This window comes from Bactrocera oleae, chromosome 4 (assembly GCF_042242935.1).
Source record: "Bactrocera oleae isolate idBacOlea1 chromosome 4, idBacOlea1, whole genome shotgun sequence".
Classification (NCBI taxonomy): domain Eukaryota; kingdom Metazoa; phylum Arthropoda; class Insecta; order Diptera; family Tephritidae; genus Bactrocera; species Bactrocera oleae.
In genome coordinates, this window is record NC_091538.1 from 29,936,895 (window position 1) to 29,963,336 (window position 26,442).

General features: G+C 34.8%; 1 protein-coding gene across 17 annotated transcripts in view; it reads left to right on the top strand.

Annotated features, from left to right (window-relative positions):
- The window catches only part of Ptp52F (Protein tyrosine phosphatase 52F), a 922,788-nt gene that overhangs the window by 809,266 nt on the left and 87,080 nt on the right, over positions 1-26,442 (top strand). For all 17 annotated transcript variants that reach the window (XR_011395839.1, XR_011395840.1, XM_070107709.1 and 14 more), the window contains one exon: positions 7,741-7,940. Coding sequence is in view for 15 of the 17 variants with exons in the window: in XM_070107709.1 (XP_069963810.1) it covers positions 7,741-7,940 (200 nt within the window). In the remaining 2 variants the exon portion in view is untranslated. The remainder of the gene's footprint in view (positions 1-7,740; positions 7,941-26,442) is intronic.

Sequence of the window (26,442 nt, forward strand, 5' to 3'; positions counted from 1 at the left end):
CTTCACGGTAGCAGGCTTGCAATTGTCGCTGTCGCTAAATTAAAACCATTTCCATATAACCTTTTCTCACCAAGAAGCTGCTCATTTGTCAGAATGGCCGATATCGGACCATTATAGCATATAGCTGCCATTCAAACTAAGCGATCGGAATCAAGTGCTAGCATGAAAACTTTTTTATTTGACGAGATATCTTCACGAAATTTGGAACGGATCATTATCTGAGGCAATAATGGAATCTCAGAAGAAATTTTTTTGATTGAATCAGTATAGCATATAGCTGCCATACAAACTAAACGATCGGAATCAAGTGCTTGCATGGAAAACTTTTTCAATTGACGAGATATCTTCATGAAATTTAGAATTATTTATATATATATATATATGGAAATTATTACCTAATGCAGTAATGAAATCTCGGAAGAAATTGTTCAGATCGAATCACTATAGCATATAGCTGCCATACAAACTGAACGGTCGTGGTCAAAGCTCGGGGAAGCGGCCCAGTTGGTGGCCAAGACCGGATTGACGGCCAAGAAGGTTTTGCTGTGTGTTTGATGGAATTAGCAAGGAATCATCTACTACGAGCTGCTCCCCTATGGCCAAATGCTCAATTCATCCCTCTACTGCCAACAACTGGACCGCTGTGTGTTTGGTGGAATTGGCAAGGAATCATCTACTACGAGCTGCTCCCCTATGGCCAAATGCTCAATTTTGAGACTTATTATAGACGTGGCGAAAGTTAGCCAATAGGAAACCGTAGAAATCTGAATACTGGTCTGCACCAACAGGACTATTTCTCCATTAAAATTCCCAGGGTGCTTCAAGAATATTTCCGATGATCTTTTTGATTCTCAAATGTTTTTGATATGAACATAACAAAATGTAAGAGAATTTCTTAGAAAATTTTGGTAAGATCTGGAGTGGTTCGTTAAATTGATGATTTGCTATCACATTATTGAAACCACAAAAAAGTGCTTTATTTTACGGTATCGCAGTGGCTATTGAGTTCATTGACAAGTTCCTCTCACAAGATTTCAATCCGTATCTTGTGCTTTTCAAAATTCGCAAGCGAAATATTGATTATTTCCCATTAAAATTTAGTAGCTATAATATATATAAATAAATATATAAATTTAGTAGTATACTATTCAATATTATTGTATTGGCCATTAAAAAGTACAAAATTTGTGCGTGAAATCAGGAATGATCCCACGAGAACAGCTAGAAACGCAGGACCTTTGCGATACCCAAATCTACTAAGTATGGATGCCTTAAGCATGCCACAAATTTGTTGAGATGCTTCCACCTCACCTTTCTCCATACAAATTTATCAATTTGCGCCTCATCGAGTGAGTACAACTAGCACAGTGCCTAGTTAGAACTCTTGACATTGCGGCGAGTTGAAACTTGCTATGAGCAAACAATTTACTGAACCTCTTTAATTCTATTTCGCACCAGAACCGTTCACTGAGCTCACACAAGGTCCATAGATAGAGTGCTAGAATGCATAAGGCTAGCGGAGTACTGATGTCAGTTTCCAGCGATTTCGCTATATATCCAAACCAATCTGATAACGAAATAACTTGCAAGTTTATGGTATTGCTAGGTCTGACAATGATTAACTAACCTTTAGGGCAGTGGCACTAAGCTATCGAATTGAATGCACATCTCTCTGAATAAAGCACTTCGAAGCAATGTATCAACTGCTACCTTAACTAGAACCACTTCTGTTTGAAAAATACAAAAGTATAGGGTTTTCCAATAGGGATAATATGATTTCTAAGTGTCGCTACGGCCATTTTTAATATATCATGATCTGTCATTTTTTTCGTTGTACATATTCAGTAATGTTTACAATTTCATCAGGGAAAGATATACGCAAGAACAACGTTTACAAGCCGTTTACAACTTATTCACTTTTATTATCAAAATAATCGTTTTCCAATTGCGATTTTTTTAAGAAAATCATCTTCTCCGATGAGGCGCATTTTTATCTAAGTGGTGCGGTAAATAAACAAAACTGTCGATTATGGTGTGAAGAAAATCCACAAATTATTCATGAGCAATCATTGCAGTCATCGGTCCGTACTTCTTTCGAAATGAAGCTGGTGACACCGTTACTGTCAATGAAGAGCTGTATAGAAGTTGATCTTGACAACATCTGGTTCCAACAATGCGGGGCTACGAGCCACACCGCACGTGCAACAACCGAATTATTACGAGAAATGTTTGGAAATTCGATACAAGAAAACATATTTTTTTGTTTTAATAAATCTTTGATAAAAATAGAGAGAACTGTGATAAATAGCAGTACTTTTTCGGAAACTTTTGTTACGTATAGATAGGTAGATTGTCAAACAATGCAAGATTGATCCTTGATTTAGTGCACCAAAATTTCGTGCCATGGTTGAGAAACCTTTTAAAATGGATCATTCGAAGAGTCCGTCGAAGGGATGGATGAAATGTTAGAATAGCACGAAAGAAACCTTTTGTTAGCAAGAAGAATAAAATCTGCGATTGCAGTTTGCCATCAATTACATTGATATCAAATTCATTATTTTTAGATCAGATGGCACAATAAAGAGATGGATCCTAGATATTTGCGGCCGACTGTTAGGCACGGTGGTATAAAGTACTCGTATCATGACAATGATCCCAAACATACGGCTGGAATCGTAAAAGAATGGCTGCCCTTTTGGAAGTGGGATAAAATAAGTCCAAAATATACGGCGCTGGTTTACAGGTGGACCATTTTCACTGTGAGCCATTTGTATGTGAATTGTAGAGCACAGCTGATAAATTAAAAAATAGAAAAACTCATGTTCTTAAGCTATAAAAATACTTTTTAACTTCCTGGAAATTAATAAACTTGTCGGCAATTCCTAAAGTTTTTATTGCTAATTTTATTATGTTTACTGGACTAACCTTCTCAAGATATCACAATTTATACTCAAGTTATCGTTTGAACTTACAGATGAACGGACGGGTAGACCTCCTCATAATTTAGATAGACGCAACAATACTCAAAAGAGTCAAACTTGGAAATTAACCAATTATAGCCAATGTTAGATATTAAATTTTTGAAAAGTGTGTGTGTAATAACCGATAGACTTCCGATATAACCAATAGCTATAATGTCAAATTTAGAAAAAATTATGAAGTACTTTGCGAAAGCTATGTTGTTCAAGTTTATCATTTAGATTAAAAGTAAACGAAATTATATCGCAACCTCACCTCATTAACAATACATAACATAACATAAGTAAGGAAGAGCTAAATTCGGCTATCACCGAACATTCTATACCCTTGCAAATTGCCAGGATCAAACCAGAAGTATACGCAATTCCTAATCAAGATGCCGGTCCATTGGCGGACGCAGTAGTCAACAAGTGGGTAACGAGATTCAGGGTTCCAATGGAGTTACGTTTTGATCATGAATGGAATATCGAGCTAGCTTTAAATAGAAGGATATATCAGAAACTGGGTATCCGGAAAACGGATGGAATTAACTTCAAGAAGAGAAGTACGACTAACGAAGTTAACACCTGCCTAGAAGGCGAGATGGGGGACATAAAAGCTTTGTGTTTGAAACCGCAAATATGTCTAATCGGGACTATCAGACTTAGGTGGAGGGCAGTGTGACGAACACAATTGATATAACCGAATCGAATCGACGATAAATTGCCAGAATAAACTAGTTAGCGAATTCGTAGTTGCCAGCATATTCTAGAGGCGATGTTTTGTTAAATATCCACTATATAAGAGCTGCCGGATTCTGCAGCAAACACAGTTCTAATTAAAGTGTTGCCGTGCAAAGATCAATTAAGATATAAGCAAGAAGTTGTGAATTCGAATAATGAGTAGTAAAGCGTGAAGTTGTTTGAATTAGAAATAAAGATAACTGTATAGCCATTAAATTGGAATTTTTGTTCACAAATCCAGTGATCGAACTCTAGAGTGAGTTATAGGTAGACGATTTATCGATAAATCTGTTACAATAAGCAGTATTTGGGAATTGGAGTAATATACTATATTTATTTATTTTCAGCATGAAACTATAGTACCATATATCCAAAATTATACGTTGAATTCTAGTTTATCCAATATTAGTCAGTTATTTTACTAAGATATCGTACATATTGACTGATACAAGTATATATGGCATAAGGCCAACCGGAAGTTTGGAAATCGTTTGTTAGTTCATAGTTAATTCAAGTAGTGACATGGACGCATCCTCCAAAAAAAAGTAATTTTTGGTTAGGCTTACTCAATCTGATATCGCCAATTTCAGTCAAACTCACTGTATGTGCAGTGGAATTTATTGCGTTCATATGAAAATGTGGAGTATCAATCTTTAATGTATCGTATTCATTATAATAGATCGCAATACCTCCTGCTTTGCTTTGATTGTTGTAATCACATTCTGCAAAAATAGCCGTCGTTCTCTGTACTCTCGACTTCTCTGTGCACGTGTTTTTGCTGTGCTTTCGTTTGTTTTTTTATTACTGCATTATCACTATAATCAGTAAATAGTTCGTGTACTGTACTTTTATTTTCAACAAGATGTTGTGAGGGCAAATATGACTCTTGGTGATGTCAACTTGAATAATAATTAATCAATGATTATTATCATTTCGTATTACTATCTTGAGTATGAACGGAACTGTAAACGACTATTGACCTTTGAAATACCTTCATTTGAGATTTCATTTTGCTGAGCTGATTCGTCATCCATAATATATACATTGTCGTTGGTTGAAGAGCTACTTGCAATCGGGGGTTGATTTAGAGCAGATTTTTATGCTTCGTTCACGTGGTGTATCTGTCACTCTCACGTATACAGACACGTATTCCATTATATACCGTGAAGACACGTACATTAAATGTAAACGTGTATTATAATATAATGAGGATACTTACGTTATTATTTGTGTTAAACATTTTATAATAGTAAAACTATCACTCCACACAAATTCGGTATACACTTTTACCACAATCAATTCCCCCACTGTAAGGGAAAGTAATAAAAACAACAACATATGCATTGCTACAATTTGTTAATGGCTACACACGCACACACGAAGCTGGTCATAGCAAATAGCAAAAAGTGTCGTGACGTTACCTTGAAAAATCACTTCAAAAAATGTTGCGAAAGAATTCAACATTCATTGTTCAACGAAATCGTAAATGGATTACAATCAAATTTGGTATTTTATTTAATATATATAATATTCTCACTGCTATATTTTATTTCCCATCAGCTAAAATAATTTTCAAATGAGAAACATGTGATATTAACTCAACCGAAGAGCCTGAATTTTATATTGGTCAAGTAAAAAGTTCGTTCGGTTTTTATGTAAGGGATGGCGTTATTGTCCATAGTACTAGTGTTACGTGTCGCATCATGTCATACTATACGGCGCTGAAAACGTGTTTATTCGCGATAAAAGTTTTTTTCTCAGTACGTTGTGAGCGCTCGTCAAAGATGGATTCGCTATGTTTTACAATTTTTCTTCGATCAAGCCCAAAAAGCAGCCAATGCGGCTGAAAAAATTAATTTAGTTTATGGGTCCGATACTGTAAACGAACGTGTAGCACAAAAGTGGTTTGCTAGGTTCCGTTCCGGTAATCTCGATGTCAAAGATGCACCACGCCTCGGGAGGCTTGTCGTCGAAAATTGCGATAAAATCATGGAAATAGTGGAAACAGACCGTCACGTGAGCACTTATTTAATTGCTGAGGAACTAAAGATAAGAAAATAGTTTGGAACCATTTGTGTAACCTTGGATTCAAAAAGAAGCTCGATGTTTGGGTGCCGCATGAACTAACGCAAAAAAACATGATGGACCGAATTTCCATCTGCGAATCGCTGCTGAATCGCAACAAAATCGACCCGTTTCTGAAGCGGATTGTGACTGGCGATGAAAAATGGGTCCCTTACGACAACATCGAGCGCAAACGGTCGTGGTCAAAGCTCGGGGAAGCGGCCCAGTTGGTGGCCAAGACCGGATTGACGGCCAAGAAGGTTTTGCTGTGTGTTTGATGGAATTAGCAAGGAATCATCTACTACGAGCTGCTCCCCTATGGCCAAATGCTCAATTCGGCCCTCTACTGCCAACAACTGGACCGCTGTGGGTTTGGTGGAATTGGCAAGGAATCATCTACTACGAGCTGCTCCCCTATGGCCAAATGCTCAATTCGGCTCTCTACTGCCAACAACTGGACCGCTTGAAGGCATCACTCATCCAGAAGAGGCCATCTTTGATCAACAGAGGCCGAATTGTGTTCCATCAGGACAACGCCAGGCTACACACGTCTTTAGTGACGCGCTAGAAGCTCCGGGATTTCGGATGGGAGGTCCTAATGCACCCACCTTATAGTCCGGACCTGGCACCAAGTGATTACCATCTTTTCCTGTCCATGACGAACGCGCTTAAGCTCTCCGGGTTTTTTGCCAATAGGCAAACAGCCTTCTACGAGAGGGGTATAATGAAGTTGGTATCTCGTTGGCGACAATTTTTTGCAATACTCAAGTATACTCGTGAACATTTTTTCAAGCAAATCATAAATATATAATTCACACACTGACCGATCTTTTCGATTGGTTAATCAGAATAACGAAAACCATTATATGTAGTTTATAGGAGTCGGGGTAGTTCGTAGATCAATTTCACACATTTTCGGCACTATACTGTAGTATACCAATATTATAGTCTCAGTTAATTTTGCTAAGATATTCTACATGTGTACTGATTTATACGGTATAAAGGCGACGGAAAATTTGAACATCTTTTATTATGTATACGGGAGCTAACGATTTGACACGATTTAACACATTTTTGACACAAAGGAATTTCAAAAATTTATCTCAGAGTTTGACCGATATTTTCGGCAAAAAGTCAGCCATACGAACTGGGGTCCACATATTCGGTATGTGGGGGTTAGAACAGTTTTGGTTCGGTTTTTAAAATTTTAAGACGCGAGATTTGATGCACAAATGGTGCAAAGTTTTAACCCGATTTATTCATATATAACTTTAATTTGTATACTGAAAAGTGAAAAAATCATGTGCGAGTGATTCCAATTGGTCAAGTATATCCGGAGATATGTGATTTTACCTATAGGTGGGTGGTGTCACGCCATCATCAAAAACTTTAAGAAATGATTCTCACACATTTTAATTTCTTCACTCAACACACATTATATAATATAATTACATTAGCACTCACGACTATAAGAGATGTATATAATAATACTTTCAGTTAAGTTATTGTACCTAAAAACTGGTGTGCTTTGCATTAATACAGACTTCAACTGAGCATGAATTTATTTATATAATATGTTGTTTTAATTTTAAGATTGAAGAGGAGCTTTCATCATAATAAAAATGAAATGAGTTTAAATCATAATTAAAATACGTGTCCTCAGCCATTGGTGTGATTCTTGTTTTACCTATGGTAATACAGTTTCTCCACTATAATGGAGAATTGAAATTATATGTGTATAAATATGCAAAATATGTGCAATAAATAATTTTATTAAATATAATACGCCAAAATGTCCATTTAAAAAAGGAAAAACACTAGCAAATTGATGGCTTTTTGTAACAAACTCTTCATTGGAGTAAATAATTGAGCTTATATCTGATCTGTTGTACCACATTTAGCCATCAATAAGTAATTATATATATTTAATAAAAACTTGTCATGTTATTGAACTAAATAAACCCTTGTATTTTAGGCAAAAAGATTCATGTCATGTAATCGAAGACTCACTAGGTGACATTACCGGAAAGACTTTCGCTATTTACTTTAAAACACTAACTAAAACTGAAAAACTAACAAGAGAGTATAAAGAACTAGCATTTGTGGCGGCAGATCTCAGCTATTCCGCATCAGAAACAGGATCTATCAAAAATCGATACACCGATATATTCCCATGTAAGTATGCATATCAATCTTTATTAATATTTAAAATTTCGTAAGAATTTACGCAAACGATTTTTTGTAGCCAAAAATTCAATTTTCCATTTGTTAGCACACAACCTATTTTGTTCAACGTTCTCTACTAGGTATTAACAAGTAAGTGTTCATGCGACTTCTGATCCCGCGACATTTTGCAACTCAGTGCACTTTTACACAATGAATTCGATCGCAAATTTGAGTTCTGTTATCTATTTTGTATGTAATATGCAAAGTCCCTGTGTAAAAGTGCACTAAGTGCCGTTTCACATTGGGATGCAAAAGAGTCTGATGTTTTTCAAATTTTCTTTTGGTGTCGCTCTGGGCATTCACACGGTCAAAAAGAGTCCAGCAACTCGAGTCTAGTTTTTCTGCATTCCTTTTCACAAAATGTTCGTAAATATTTGTGCGGTTCGACTGCGCAACACCGCGCAACACTGCGTGCTGCGTATTTCATTTGTATGTTGAGATGATGGTCACACATTTTGCTTGCAATGAATTACCATGAATATGGTAGAACAATATGCATAATACAAGTACCTACCCGCTAAATAGTTTCAAAAAAATACTAAAGACGGGAATTCCCTAATCCACAAGAATGTATTGAATATCCGCTACTAATATTTTCAAGGCCAAATTTATAATAGAAATTTCCTAATCTTTAAGTATTAAAAACTCATAATTTCTTTACTCCGTATTAAAAATTCATAATTTCTTTACTCCATAATCTATATCTTAATTTTCTCCTTATTTACAATTTGTCATAATATTTCTATTATTCTATGCATACGTATTTGCATATTACATACAAAAATAGATAACAGAACTCAAATTTGCGATCGAATTCATTTGAAACCGAGCGCTCTTGCAACCATTCAAAGGATTTGAAAGTGAAAAGGAATGCTGAAAAGGGTAGCAGCGAGCTGTTACGAACAAGAACACAAAGCGTGCCACCCGAACACGAGTGGCACGGTCCCTTCGTCTTTCCTCGTCGTCCCCTCACCCACAATAAACTGGTATGAGACTCTTTTGCGTCCCAATGTGAAACGGCACTAAGCACACAACCCACCGTACAACATTATACAACACAGCATAACACAATGCAACATCATACACCACCTACAACACACCATATCACTCACCAACACGACCACATACAATTAACCAACCACACTATACACCTACACTATACACCCACACTTCAACCAGAGAACTTCATTTAAGTTACAACTGTATTGGGAAGTATGAAAAGAAATCGTTTTTGGACAATGAATAACATTTTTTATTTATTATATCGATATTATTATACATGTTTAGCTTAACAACTTTAAAAATTATATAATATTACTATATTAATTTTTATATAATATTTACAATATTAAACATAAATTTTTATAAAGATTCTTATACTATTTCTATCATATATTTATACAATAATATCATATGTAATAACAAATTATACATATAATTTAAATTTTCTTAATTAGATTATTTACATATTTTTCTTAATTTGTCTTAAAAACTACTGTCAAAATTGCTATACCATTCTAATTCGCTTATATTTAAAAAAAATATATGAAGAACTAGTGCACTACGTCTGAAAACTTTAGTTCAAAATAGAGACACAAATACTGTCATGATAGCTGTGTACTGTCTCAAAAGTAATTGCATTTACACGGGAAGGATCCACGTTTGAAACTGCCCAATCAATTTGTGTACCGGCAGATCTAGTTGAATATTCTGCACAAAGCAGGGAACTAAAGTTTTTTTCTTGGAGCAGATTTCTTATTGCAGTCCCTGTAGGCATTAAACAAATGTTAAAATCTCCAGCAATTAGCACGTTTTGATTGTCTAACTCAGAAGTAAGGACTTCCTGAAGTTCTACAATTAAATGTCTGACAGAGAAAGCTGAATTTCAATATAGATCTGGAATATTAATATTGAAACATTTAAACAAAACCGCTCCTCAAACTTTGCGGCCTGGATAAATTTTCTTTACAGCCTTTGATTCTATAGAGCAAGCAATACTATGCTTTGCATATATATATTATAATGCCCCGTTTATTTCTGTTGCTTGTTTCCGTGCTATCTATCCTCAGCTCGTTTCAAGTTTCTAAAAAACATAAAATATCTGAAGATAGCATCAAACAGTCGCTTTCTATATCATTAATGTGAGCGTGAAGACTCTGAACATTATGGAATAAAATTTAATGTCCTGATGTTCGGCAAATCATAAAATTGAAATTTGTTGTCAGAGCTTTATTTGTGTTCAATTCCCTCAGTTCCCTAATAACAGGATCCGATTCAGAAAATTTGATAGGAGGAGTAAAATTTCCTATGATGAATAGACCTTCTGCAGAAGTAGCTCAACTACAGGCGACATATATTGAAGCTCTAAGCTTTCTGGGTCGAGTATGAACTACACTTCATTATATGTGGCACCCTGGCTTTTATGAATAGTTATTCCCTCAGCCGGATCAACTGGAAACTGATTTCTTTCAATTGAAATTTGTTCATTTCTTTTATATTGAAAAGATTTTAGAACTTTTTCAATTGGTGTCCAAGAACTTTCTAAAGGATGAGGCTTTTTAGATCGTGCTATCAAACCAACAGAAGGTTCCAAAATTTAGTCCACAGAATTGTTGGAAAAGAACAATGGAAATCAATTTACATAAGTTGTCCAGCTGCCCCATTAACCAAGCCATTACACGTGTTTATATTCACTATAATCATATATTTGGCGGAGGTTTTTAGTGTCAATTCATAGGGCAGTCCCTGCGTTTCAGTAGTTTTGAAAAGTTTAACTCTTTTCAAAATGTTATCATTTTCACTTATACCAATTCCTTTAACTGAGTCTTTTGCAGTTGAAAGGATAGCTTCAGTTGAAAAGTTTAACTCTTTCCAAAATATTATCATTTTCACTTATACCAATTCTTTTAACTGAGTCTTTTGCAGTTGAAAAGAAAGCTTCTGTTGGGATTCGACTGAGCTTAAGGGCATTGAAAATAATGTCTCTTCATTGGACCAAAATAAATGTATGGCATCATCGGGAACTTCTTCGAAATGAACTACTTGAGTTTCAATGAGTGATATGTCCTCATTTGTCATAGTACCAGATGCCATATGGTTTAATGCAATTGCAAAGGCCTGATATTCCCGTTGTTTCATTATCTCTGTTAATTCAAAGTATTTAAATAACTCCCACAAAGGGGAACCACCTAAAGTGTTGAATGCATCATTGGGATTAGGAGAGAATATTTCCCTATCTCCAACAGGTGAGAGTTGCTTCAAATCACCAAATACTATGATCGGTATTCCACCGAAAGGGCTGTCTGTTTTGAAAATTTGTTTTAATCTCGCATCAACAGAGCTAAACATACGAGCACCTACCATCGATATTTCATCAATTATGATTAATTTTAAATCGATAAGTCTGGAATACAATGAATTAACTGTGTCATTGCTAAGTGTCCTCAACTCTCTATTCAACTGATTAACTGGAAAAGAGTATATTGAATGAAGGGTCATTCCATCTATTCCGAATGCTGCTTTACCCGTAGGTGCGCAAAGAAGAACTTTTAAGGAACTTGGATTGGATCCAGGAGTAGAATTGTAACGATGGTTAAGAGCTTGATATATTGCAGATATCAAACATAAAATGGGCGATATGTTTTTAGCGTGTGCATCAAATGTGTGAAATAGGTTCTTTGCTTAATATTTAGACTTTGAACTAAAGAAAATAATTCCTCAACTCGAATTAAAGGGGGTAGTTTAATAAGTCTAATATTGCAATCAGATTCAGTGCCATTATCTGTTGAATCTTCGCCATGCAAGTCCAGCAAATTTATATTTGGGTTTATTTCTGGAAGTGCCAACACTCTGAACTCATTTTCCACGATAGGTAGTTCATTTTGAGCACCGTCGTCCAAGTCTATTTCATTATAAAGACTTTCTAGAACATTTTCAAGTTCCCTTTGCTCAAAAACATCATATTTTCTTTCTATCTGGGTTAAACCTTCTATACCGAATAATACAAGGTTTGTTACGTTTTTTCACAAAACCGCTACCGTCTTTAAGAGGCATGGCAACCCTGCTTGCTGGTAATTTTCCGTCGTCCCTATCTCCTTCTTCATGATCACTGTCTTGTGCTCTTCTACTAGATTTAAAATATTTATACCTAGATGCAAAATTAGCTAAACAAAGAGTTTCTAACTGATCGGATCTTTAAACATAACGGTCTAAAATACCGGCTACGAATATTTTAGTCGAACCTGAAGGAAGGTTCTGAAGTTCCGCTCTAGGTTTTACCATTCTAACACGTTCCTCAGGTCGAGAGGTATTTATAAATATTTCTGCATTACTTGCTTCCGAAAGATGGAGCCCAATGCAGCAATATACTGCTTCTTGTGCAGATATTTCTGTGCCTGATATAAATTTGTGACCTATATGTTTAAGTTTTTGCTTAATAGTATAATTTCCAGCATTTACCTCTGATATAGCTTCATTTAAGAGCCTAGAAATTCCTCTGTTAGATTCGTTAATATAATTAATTATATATAAACTGCAAGCATATGCATCCAGTATATATTGGATATCCATATTTGCTCTATGGAGTTCCAAAATCAGAGGATTATAAGCGTTTATAAAACGATCCTGTAATTTTCTTTTTAGAAAAATTTTGGGTTTTGTTAAACTTGACCTAAGGGCTAACAAATAGTCTTCAAAAGACATATTAATTCTACTATCAGACAGGAAATGTTCAAAATCGTTTAAATTAGAAATGTCTTCTGTACTCATATTTGAATTTAAAACGTTTTGCATTTTGAAAAAGTTTTCCTTGTGTCTTTCTGAATTTTGACTTGTTTCTGTAAGAGGTAACAGTATTTGCGTTGAAGGCATTGGTGGATATGGTATACTGAAACGACAAAACTGTTGTCCTCTTATTTCCTTAGTACAAGACCGACTGTGGTTATGCTTTTGATAACCCAAATAATTTTCTAAGTGGATGATCGAACCATCTGTAGAAATATAATTGTCAATAAAAATAAACATCACGGCATGTCTGAGGATTTTGAAGGTTGATCCTGGGAGCGTTATTAAGCCAATACATGCCGTGTACATGCGGGGAACCTCTCTGTTGAAACTCCACTCTCCAGTAGAAATTTGTAACAAAATGCTCTCCAAAAAAGCCGGCGTTATCTTTAAAAAGCTTAAGAATTTGTCGATAGCGGTAGTCAAAATGTCTAGCACAAATAACCTCGTCTGACCGAATTAAGCGATATCTATCTTGGGTTGTTAAACTGTTGGCTTCCTCTTTCGAAATATCTTTAGAATCAACAGTTTTAGAGAGGATGACCAAAAGCTCAACCCACTGAGATTTTGCTGCCGATAAAGTGATGAAGAAGGTTGGAAGCCCAAATTGGCGAATAATAGCGATTGCCTTTTTCTTCTCAGCTTCCCAGTGCGCAGATGAGGATCTCACGCATTTCAAAGCTTTGTAACCATCATCGTGTTGAGTCAATTTGAACAAAGTGTTCGTTTAATAGATTTTGGGCCGTAACTCGACTGCGATCTGAAAACTTTCTAAGGCAAATGGATGTACTATTCTTAATTTGTAGCAGTTCTAATTTTTTGTAATCATAGAACAACTTTGGAATCGTACACGGTCTTCTGTCAAAACGGCGAATTTCAGAACGTATTTTCTTGCTATACGTTTCAGAGCATGTACGCTTCTGCGCAACGTATATTGTTCCAAATGACAACTCTTCTGAATTATTATTTTGAATTATGTCAATTGGCGCTAGTCTAAGTTTTCTACAGGAATATTGTCCAAAAGAGTTTCTTGACCGCCTGGATTTAGCTCTGAAGGTTAGGAATATTATTACCTGATGGATTATCATAAGAAGTTTGTGCCGCATGAAAAGATTGAACCAATCGGGAATCTTCTGCAGATGCAACAAACGGAACTTCTTCTTGGTTATTAATATCTGAAATCCAGTTTTCATTAATATGTATTATGTGCTCACGATACAGAGGGGTATTCACTAAGAACTGCAATAAAAGGCAATCTAGGCATTATGAGACGTTCTTCAATTCGGGTCAAACCTTTCAAACAATTCGGTATTTCAGAAAAGTTTAGACCGTTAGCTAAACATATTTTTGGAACGTTCTTTTAAACAATCGCATTTTTGCAAGTAGCACAAAAATTTGTAATGTCCATCTTCTGAAAGAAATTTTTGCATTAAAAAGAAGGCGTAGGCAGCGTTCGGGTGACCTTGCGCAATAGTTTTGAAATTTAATTTGCGAACTTGGTGTGGTAAGCCGCCACAGCAAATACATATTTCAGTAGGGCTTTTATTTATATTTTGGAAATAAATGTTTTTGAAATCTGTTAAATTTCCACTATTATCAGTTTCTATAACATTATTTTCTCTCGTTAATCGGATTCGTTGGGACTGCCTTCGGTTTTCAATTTGCCTATTGAGTGGGTTATCTCTACAAAGGCGAACTTGACCTTGTCTAAGACGTCTCTGAATCAAAATTTCTTCCCTCCTACCCCTCCTACTAAGCTGTCGACGTTGTGTTTCTCTATCACGCTCCTCTCTCCTTATTTCAGGATTTCTTCTTACATGTTTCCTTTGCATTTGATCACGAATGCGCTCTAAAGTCCTATACTCAGAATTTCTTGCACGAAGTTCTCTATGTTCTTAGTGTTCCTATTTTGTTCATCATAACGTACCTCGGGATTTTCTCGACGAGATCTATGGCCTCGAATATTTCTTATTTGCTCTTCAGAGCGAATTTGGGGAACTTGCCACCTTGTTCTATGTTGAACACTATTTAAAACTTGCTCAACATATCGTACCTCGTTATTTTCTGGACGAGATCTATGACCTCGAGTATTTCTTTTTTGCTCTTCAGAGCGGATTTGGGGCTTTAGACGTCTTGCCCTATGTTGAACAGTATTTAAATTTTGTTCAAAAGACCGTATCCCGAGATTTTCCCGCCTGGTTTTATGTTGATTTGAATTGATAATTTGTTCAGGCAGACGAACATCGGAATTTTACCTACGATTAGCGTGACTGCTCACTATGTCTATATAAAGAGTTTGCACGAAGAACTCTCATACGTCTTCTATTCTGAAGACGACTTAGTAATACAGATTTTCTACTTAATCTAGGCATAATTAATTAATAATAAATAAATTAATGTATTAAATACTTATCGATAATACTTATATAATTCAGTCCGTCCTGGTGTGAAAAGTCGGATCCTAGGTGCTGCTCTCTTTCACTGTAATTCCTTGTAAGTCCTTGCTATGACTCCTTTCCCTTCGGTGTATAGGTACTATGGTATACTGGTGCACATATGTATATGTGTCTGCTCGCAACTGTATATAATAATACTTTAAACGCTATATAACTAATACACTAAAATTAGTTTGAATAAAGCACTTTGCTGGTAAAGAAATCTAGTGTAACTGAAACTACAAACACAGTGTACTGATATTTATTATACTCTTGCAACATATTGCTACAGAGTATAATAGTTTTGTGATGGTATATTTTTGTACACACAGATTACGTACTTCTGTATACCTATATATTACTTTTATATGCACTAACATAAAATACATAATATTTAGTTATATTTATATTTTAGAAGTTAGTAGTTTATTTCATTGTATTAAAATTAAGTACTCGGAAAACCCCTCCTTAAATTGCTTTTGTCGAACACTTTTAAAACAGTACCTAGTTTGAAGGGTATCACCATGAAGGCTAAAGTAACAATAACTTACATATAATTTAGTATGGTATACACATATGTAGAGCAGGTATGTAGATTTTCTTCTTTCTGTCTTAATATCTAAACCTTTCATAAGCTGCCAACGGCGCTGGGTAAAAATGTAATTTTCACAGGAAATTCCTTCAAATCTTATATTAAAACAAGTAAGGAAGAGCTAAGTTCGGATGTAACCGGACATATTATACTCTCGCCAAGTCAAATGGTATACTCGTTTGAGATTTCTTTGTGGATTGACTGATATTTTCGGTAGAAGGTCAACTATAGGCACTGGGGTCCACATATTTAGTACTTAGGGGCTTGAACAGTTTTTGTTCGATTTAGACAATTTTTGGTAACAAGGTGGCATACTCTAAACGTATTATTCACGCAAAGTTTTACCCCGATATAATCATTGTTGCTTGATATGCATAGTGGAAAGTGAAAGAATCAGATGGAATTTAAAATGGTGTTGTATGGGAAATAGGCGTGGTTGTAGTCCGATTTCGCTCATTTTCGCACTATAACATAGAAATATGAAAATAACGTTATGTACTGAATTTTGTTGAAATTGGTTAAGCAGATCTCAAGATATGGGTTTTCATCTAAAAGTGAGCTGTACCACGCCCACTGTCTAATTTTGAACGCGGTTCCTATAAAGTCATCTCATACCATCCCAAAGATAAAATTTACTATCGCTGGCGCGTTTAGTGCTTGATTTTTCACACTGTGGGTAGAGGTTTTAAAAACATTTGCTTCTAGTGAATTTTGTTAGATGCCCCTCCCTAATGTGATCCTGTGTACCAAATAACAGTCTTGTATCTTATTGCGGGGTCATTACCTATTATATGTATACCTTTTTTGTGTAAAACTCGTAGATTTGCCGTAAATGCAGAGACACCATTCTTAACCCTCAAAGATTCAGCCACGTGCAACCCATTCGTTTTTAGAACTTAGATCACCCGTAAATTATTTCAATGTTATTTTTTCTTTCGTTTCCGATGGGTTTCAATCTACTATGACTTTTTTTGTGTTTTTTTTTTCATTTTCAAAGGCTTCTGCACTACACTACACTGTTTGGAGTAGGAGATGGTGTAATGCTTTACAAAATTATAAAGCGAGTGTCTTGGCCTTTTTATACTCTTGAAACATGTTGCTACAGAGCATAATAGATTTGTTCACCTAACGGTTGTTTGTGTCACCCAAAACTAATCGAGTTATATATTATATATATTTAACTCTCTCCAACTAATAATCAGGATGACGAGACGAGTTGAATTCTGAGTGATTGTCTGTCTGTCCGATCGTCCGTCCATCTGCGCAAGAGATAACATATAGTAAAAATAAAAATTCAGATATCATAATGAAACTTTGTACACGTGTAACCTATAAAATGCCATAACTAAGCCCTTAATTAAGATATAAAACTGTAATTTGGTACAGGGAATCGCAGTAGAAGTGCCCCCTTGTGGACTAAATATTAAAAACAGGGCATGGCCCCGCCCTCTAATAGATGTAATATACATACATATATCCTAAACCACTGAAGCTACAATAACCAAATTCGCTTAAGATAAATCCTTTAAGAACCCCTACCGACAGTGCGGTAGGTGGATGAAATTGGATTATTGTTGCAAATTTTATTGAAAAATGTAACACAATGTATATGCACAATGAAAAACGTCGTTTGGAAATTTGCGCTGAAAACAAAATGACGTTATGTTACGGTCGCGGCCTTGAAAAAGAGGGAAAGTTGTCGGAGTAGTCCCAGGACGTGGCGCACTAATGGCCGAACCCACAGTTGACGTTGGGATTGTAACCATTTCCAGGGTCCATATTTTTATTTTTGTGGTAAGTCAATAGATGTTATAGACGCTAGGTGTAAGCAGCTTGGTAAGTAAAAGTAAATGTAAGTATAATTGATCTTCCTTTTATACAAAGTATTGAATCTAGTTTTCTTTAAATTTGGTTTTGATTTTATTGTTTTCACTCTTGCAGTTTTCGGTTTATTATTAATGTCTTTGCGATTTATTTTTCGGTATTATCGCAAGTTGGTAAAAAGCATAGTTTAACGAGTGGTCAAGTTAGCGTTCCGTTTTACGTACGGAGGTTAAATATCTGGATAAAAACGTCGGAGCCATAATAACGCTTTTCATTCGGTAGGGGGAGATAATCTTCGCGGATGTGGACACAATCTCCAAGTTTTGGCACTTTCCATCCGAAATCATGATGGGGAGTTTTAATTATTTCTTGCGAAAGCACAGTGGTTGGCCTTGATTTGAGAATTTGTAAATGCTCTTGCTAAAGAGTATAATAGTTTTTTTTACCTAATCGTTGTTTGTAACCTATCACCTAAGACTACTCGAGATAGGTATCGAGTTGAATTCCGTCCGTCCGTCCGTGTGACCTGAAGAGAAATTGAGATATCTTAATAAAACTTCGTACACTTGTTTCCTAGTACTCAGGTATAGTTGGTATTGCAGATAACCGTAGTCAGAGGTTATAAAATGTTCGGTTACACCCGAACTTAGTCCTTGCTTACTTGTTTGAATTAGGATTTGAAGCTTTTTACAGCTGAGTTCCATAAACTACCCATATGAGAAACGTTTGAAGGGATAAATTGCCAATTAATGCCTTGAGGAGCGTACATTTTTAAAATCTCAGGAGAGACCGCATTTATAATATAAACAATGTGCATACTTTGCAAATGAAAATTAAGTTCTTTTTTTGAGGCTTAAATCGGGGAATATAGAACTTTTGGCTGACTATTTGTTACATGAGGCGATGCTCGGCGTGTGGCATTAGTAAGTGGATATTATTGGAGTATAAAGTAGCAAAATATGATTTTTCGGGTATAATTAAGGGATGGCGTTCGTCACATGTCAGGCTGGTCATATTTTTTTTTTGTATATCTTCTTCTTTTTTTTCAAAAGTTTCATTATGGATTGTAATATTGCATTTATTAAAAACAATCAGAAAATTTCCGTAATATTTTTGTAAATAAACGTACAACCATTATAAAATATGCATTTGTATCTTTTTCTAAGGTTTTTGAAATCGGTATTTTCCTGATATTTTAGAACTTCATTATTTAAAGAAATTATGTAAGCGCTGGTTTCATCTATTTCTAAATACCTATCTTTTTTTTTGTTTTTTGCTAAACATTTTTTATTTATCAAATCTGCTGGTTTAAAGGCTACCAAGAAGGAATAAAATCTTAAATCTATTTAAAACTAAACAAACTGAAGGTTGTGCTTAAGCCTTTTTGAAAATACCTTACTATTTAGAAAGCTGGCAGATTTATTCTTTTCAAGCGGGGTTGAGTACGGTATTTTAGCAAGGCTACTCCCTTTTAGGATGCTAATGCGAATAGCTATTAAGATTTGGATGATCCCAGAGTATAAGCTCATATTTTTTTCTGCTGTCTTTTACTTATTTCTTTAACATAAAATTACCGAGTTCTTTAGAAGAGTTTTCATTTCGAATGTATTATGGTGATACCGTTATCGCTCTAAGGATTTTTGACTAGGATCTCTGTGCTATGTAAATTTTGGTTGCACAATGTTGGCCCACCGTTGAATACCATATATCACCTAAAACTAATCGTTGTTTGTATCACCTAAAACTAATCGAGTTAGATTTAGGGTTATATATATATAAATGATCAGGATGAAGAGACGAGTTGAAAGCCGGGTGACTGTCTGTCCGTCCGTCCGTCTGTGCAAGCTGTAACTTGAGTAAAAATTGAGATATCTTTATGAAACTTGGTACACATGTTTCTTGGTACGGTAAGACGGTTGGTATAGCACTGCCACGCTCACAAAATGCCATATATCAAAAACAAATAAATTTCCATAACTAAGGTCCATAATAAGATACAAGACCATTACTTGGTATACAGGAGCACATGAGGGAGGGGCATTTGTAGTTATAATTTTTTTTAAGTGTGCGTGGTCTTGCCCCTTAAAAGATTTAATGTACAAATCTCCTATAACTACGAAATTCACTGAGATTAAATGTTTTTAGCGTCTCTATCGACAGTGTGACGGTACTGTTAAAAACTACTAAAAGCGCGATAAATCAAACACGAAATACACCAGAGACATTAAATTTTATCCCTGGGATGGTATGAGATGACTTTATAGGAACCGTGTTCCAAATTAGACAGTGGGCATGGCATCACCCATTTTTAGATGAAAATCCATATCTTTATTATATACAATATCATTATTCTTATACTTCTATGTTATAGTGCGCAAATGTGCGAAATAAGATTACAACCATGCTGATTTCCCATATAATACCATTTTAAATTCCATCTGATTATTTCATTTTCCACTATGCAAGCCAAGCAAAAATGATTGTATCAGGGTAAAACTTTGCGTGAATAATGGATTTAAAGTATGCCACCTTGTGACCAAAAATTGTCTAAATCGAACCAAAACTATTCAAGCCCCTAGGTACTGAATATGTTTGCCCTCCTTGCCTATAGTTAAATTTTTACCGAAAATATCGGTCAATGTATAAGATATATAATTGAAATTCATATAATAAAATAAATAAAGAAAACTATCGGTAATAGTATGTTTATGTGTCAAAAATGGGTTGAATCGGATCAATACTTAATATAGCCCTCATATACCTATTATAAAGATTTTTGAACTTCCGCGTGACTTTATACCGCATATATCGCTCAATATGGAGGTTATCTCAGTAAAAATAAGAGAGCGTGTTTTACTCATAACAAGGTATATTTGTGCCCAAATGGATCAAATCGGGTTAAAATTTTACCTAGCCCCCATTTTCGAACATTCGTCTGACTTTACTCCATAAGATTGGTGGTGGTATGTGAAGTACCTTAATGAAACAGTGGGAGCATTTTGTTAGTCTGTAGCATGTTAGTAGTATGTAGTATTGGCAGAAATTGGTAAAATAGGATTAATACTAACCTCAACTTCCAGATACTAATTATAATGCTTTTCGTTATTCTAACCAGTTTTATACCGAATATGTCGGTCAGTGAGTATTTATATTTTATATCTCAAACGAGTATACCATTTGACTTTGCGAGAGTATAAAATGTTCGGTTACATCCTTAACTTAGATCTTCCTTACTTGTTTAAGGATACTGTTGTACGTAGAGTGTAAATCACCACATACTATACAAACACTGCGCAGGGTATAACTTGATTTGGTCCATACTCTTAGCAGTTAGTGCATTGTACCGGTCCACTTCTTTTATGTGGTTCTTCAACGGTAATTCTACGGTAGAGAAGATTTTTTAAATTGTAAATTGGATGTGTTTCATTTTCTTTGAGCCGGTTAGTATATGGCATCAATTCAATTTTGAACATTAGTTGTGGTACTTGGTATCTATTGATAATATTTACAACCCTTTTAATATCGTAACCAGGTTCTTCACGACCTTCTTTGATTACATTACAGTCTACCGAAGACTATATACTTTTAATAAAAGCAACTAGACCCTTCAGTTGATACGAATAATAAATTTTGTTATTGTTTGATAAAAATTTTACAACGTTCATAAAACTTTTCTCAGTGTAATTTTATATTTTTGTTTCATCAATATTACCCTTTTTTAAATCACTTAGTTTGTACATAATAGCATTAGAGCTACGCTCGCACAAATGTATTGGTGACAGTATGATAATACTGACTGTGGTAGTACCCTTCGCCATGTGGTTTGACTAGTTAGTCAACAAGGCAAATCTGTTGCCGTTTAGAACTTCAGTATTTTTAATACTTGAAGCGCTGGCCTAAAACTTTTCCGAATTGACCGCTGTTTTATTGGACTACATTTCATTTTCATACTCTTATAACATATTGCTACAGAGGATAATAGTTCTGTTCACCTAACGGTTGTTTGTATCACCTAGAAATATCCGAATTAGATATAGAGTTATATACATATATTTAAATTGTTAGGATGATTAGACGAGTTAAGATCCGAGTGACTGTCTATCTGTCCATCTGTGCAAGCGATAACGCGAGTAAAAATTAAGATATCTTAATGAAACTTGGTATAGTTAATTAAGATATAAAACTGTAATTTGGTACAAGGGATCGCAGTAAAAGTGCCCCTTATGGACTAAAAATTTATAAAAATGGGCATGGTCCTGACCTCTAATAGGTTTTTTGTACATATCCCCTAAGCCCCTGAAGCTACAATAACTAATTTCGCTTAAGACAACTCCTTTAAGACAAATCCTATCGACAATGTGGTAAGTGGATGAAATCGGATTATAACCGCGCCCTCTTCCCAGATAACGGTTTTGTTAAAAACTACTAGAAGTGCGATAAGTCTATAACCAAATGTCGCATAGACATAAAAATGTACACCGAAATGGCAGGAGGGGGTTTTATAGAACCCAGTGTCAAATTTGGACGATGGGCGCGGCACATTTATGTGACTATCTTCGAACCTAGTTGGCCGATATCAACCAAATTCTGTAAATAATATTATTCTGGTATTCATACCTTACAGTGCGAAAATGGGCGAAATCATACAAACATCATAAAACAATCTATACACCCGCATCAATTTATTGCACGAATAGCAGAGAACATAAATGAATGAGAAGGTGCAAATTGACTTTTTTATGATGCTCGATGTATGCGTGATTATTTTTTTGCGATTTAAACGATTTTTATGATAAAAACTGATAAAATTGTATTTCTTTGCACAAATGCGGCATAATCAAATGCGAAAGATTATGCAAAAAAATTTTATTTGCCTTTGTTAATATATTTTTCTAATTTCAATAATTACAAAATTAATAATTTATGTATGTACATAAAAACATACAAGCATTGATTTGCCGACGGCAATTTTGATGTCATTTTTGTGTATGTATATACACATGGAGGAATAGAATTTTTTATATTATCACTTATCAATAAATATATGTGCGCGCACTACTCTCTGTGTATGTATGTACAAATATGCGTATGACATTGCAAAATACGTAATGAATATACAAATCTGCGTACGCTTGTACAAGTATATACTTACAAATGTATGTCAGCCAATAGAAATAAATACAAACTTTGTTGTACAAAAACAACAATTGTCTCAAATAGCATGAGCAGCGTCAGAAAACAATATGCCAGTCAAACTGACAAATCCTAAATTTGTAGTAAATCACACAACAACAACATTTCATTCATGAACGCAGACGAACTTGTAATAAGCTAAGTCGTTTCATTCATGAAAGCAAATGCCTTAAACATTCCCCGAGCATGCGTTTGCCGTCTTTTCGCGACGATGGCAAAAGCTAGAAATCATAAATTGAACAACTTTCTGATATTCCCTCTAAAAGGCTAACAAAATCCGCGTCAATATGTATGCGTGTTCATATATGTATAAAGATATATATTTTCAAAGTACAATCGTCACGTCAGTCCTTCGACACATTGACATTTGACATGTAAGCAAAAAACGTGAGCTTCGGTCATTGGTTGACCGTGTCAACGGAGATTTCACATGAAGCAATGAGTGTATTATACATATCTACATACATATGTTGTTAGTGGATAAATTTACAAATATTTTTCTTTAATATTTCTTTACATGCGCACATACTTAAGTAAATCGATAGATATGAAAATCCCGACGGTAAAATGCAATTCTTTCATTCGTACATATCGCATCGCATATCCTAGGAATTCCCTGGTTGGGAAAACAACAAGTAGCATGATTGTAAAATGCTACATGAATTATTTTAAGAAATAATTTATCTTCTCGTTGCTCTAAGTTCTCTGGTTGGACCTTTTCTATAATCTACATTCTCTGCTATACGGTAAGCCAAAATAAACTACTTATTAACAAGAATCCAATACGTAATTGGCGCAGTCGACGTTCCTCGTTCCAGTTCCCAAACAAAACAAAATAAAAATAGTTAAAGCAGAATCAGGTGCTGTGATTTCAAACTACAAAAAATAGAATTTAATAATTATTAGGATAATTAGGATAAACACAAATTCTCCAATGCAGCAGCAAGCAATTCGACAACTTAACAGTAAACGTTGAAACTCAGCGAGTTGTAATATAGCGAAGGTGCAGAAAAGTAAAAACTTAATAGAACTTTTCGAAATGTCAATTTTTTTTGGAAAAATCAAAGAACTGAACCCAATCCTTTAAAAAGTGATATATATATAAACATATAAAACAAAACAAAAAAACAAAAAGCGGGAACGCCTGTCGAAATAACTGCAAGAGAAGAGTTTTATAATAAGCCTACAATAACAATAACAACAGCAGCAACAACCGCAGCAACGTACAGACAAACACAAAATTTCTCTAGACAAAAGCATTGTCCACAATCTGTACAACGTCAAATAAATTTTTATGGACAACAATCCAACCAAACAAGACAGCCATCGGGGCAAAGTCGTCCAAACTATTCAGGACAGGTTCAAACAAATCAAAACCACTCTTATTATTCGAGACAGCAAAGAATCTCAGTAAATAATAAACAACAAATACAAAGAACGAAGAGTTTTTTTTACAAACCAGCCTCGGAATCTTGGGAAAGTAAAATTATATTGATACTAAAATTTTTTGAGAAACAATTTTATGCTTTGATCGACTAAGGCTCAACCATAAGCATAATGAAAAAATCTAGTTTTAAAAATTTTAATTTCCGGTGCTTGAAAATTAAAGCGCTATGGTAAATAAATACTTTAACGGAATAATTAAAACGCCAATTGTTAATGTAAAGAACCCTTGTACAAAAGAATTCAAATATCGGAAAACGCCAGAATGAGATAATTATTAATGGATTTTAATAAACCATATGATTATTGATAGGAAATGATTTAATTTTCAAAAATGTAAAAACAATTGATGTAACAAAAATAGTAATAATATTAAAAATGGTGTGAATCAGAGGATACAAGTCAAGTAAGGGAAACTAAAAAATTATTGAAAAATTTTAATAAACTCTGGTGCATGAAATAAAAACAGTAACGAATCAACAAAAAAATTCAATAATATATAGATTACCTCCCAAAGATGAAGAGGATGTAAGGACAAATTTGTGAATTAGAAGAGCAAGGAATAATTAGGAAAAGTCGCAGTAGATACAGCTCACCAATCCCAGACTAGTAGTTGATTACAGGAGATTAAATCAATTGACTGTAGACGATAAGTATCCTCTACCAAATATCGAAGTAATCTTTGATAAATTGGGTAAAGCACAGTACTTTAGCACACTAGATTTAGCTAAAGGTTACTATCAGATTTTAATGACATCAGGGACATCGAGAAAACAGCATTTATTACTCCGGCCATACTATATGAATACGTTCGAATGCCTTTCGGGTTGAAAAATACCCCAGCTAAATTTTAAAGTCAGTTTTAAAGTCAGGGTTGAAAAATACCCAAGCTAAATTTTAAAGTTAGTTTTAAAGTCAGTTTTCTTCAAAGAGAAACTACATTTTTGGGACACATATTAAAAAAAATTATCAAACCTAATTCAGATAAAATTGTAGCAATTCAAAAACTACCAACACCAAAAACTAAGAAACAATTAAAATGATTTTTAGGAGTAACAGGATATTACAGAAAATTCATGAAACATTATTCAAAAATAGCTTATCCCATGATGAAATATTTAAAAAAAAGGCAATAAAATAAATGCCAAAGACCCACAATATATTGAAAGCTTTGAGAACTAAAAAGCTATCATTGTCCAATATCTAGTTTATAGATTAAAGTAAAGGAATTTTTTCAACACCATCAAAGGTGGTTATTGAAATTGCTGGAATACAATTTCGAAATAGAATACGTAAATGGAAAACACAATGTAGTAGCTGATTTCTTGAGTCGAACTCACCAAAAATAAAAGAAGGTAACGACAATGTTCAAACCCGGAATTTTCAGAAACAATTCATTCAACAGATGAAGAACTGCTTGAGCACTTCCCAATTAAAGTAGAAATTGTAAATAAATACAAAATTCAAATTATATTGACACATAGGCCACATAAAAGGGGGAATATTTTCAGAAGTACCTGAAACAGATTATCATAAAATACAGAAATTACTCAGTGTAATTTTTGCTCAAGATAGAAGTTTTAACTTTGTAAAATGCACTAAAAGAGCCTTAGAAATAAAAGAAGAAAAATTACAGAAATGAAACCTATAATACATTAAAAGATAAAATATTTGTCAAGTAAAAGGTTCGTTCGGTTTGCTATTAATTTTTCAAAAGATGATAACTTTGTGTACATTTGTCCGATTTAAGTCAAATATGCGCCGGTTTGTTCGTAAACTTCTTACCAACGAGATGCCAACTTCATTATACCCCTCTCGTAGAAGGATGCGTTCCTATTGGCAAAAAACTCGTAGGGCCAGTTTTCACAGGCCTCGCTTGAGGCCAACTTCTCACCATTAAGCGCGTTCATCATGGACAAGAAAAGATAGTAATCACTTGGTGCCAGGACTGGACTATAAGGTGGGTGCATTAGGACCTCCCATCCGAACTCCCGGAGCTTCTGGCGCGTCAACAAAGACGTGTGTGGCCTGGCGTTGTCCTGATGGAACACAATTCGGCTTCAGTTGATCAAAGATGGCCTCTTCTGGATGAGTGATGCCTTCAAGCGGTCCAGTTGTTGGCAGTAGAGAGCCGAATTGAGCATTTGGCCATAGGGGAGCAGCTCGTAGTAGATGATTCCTT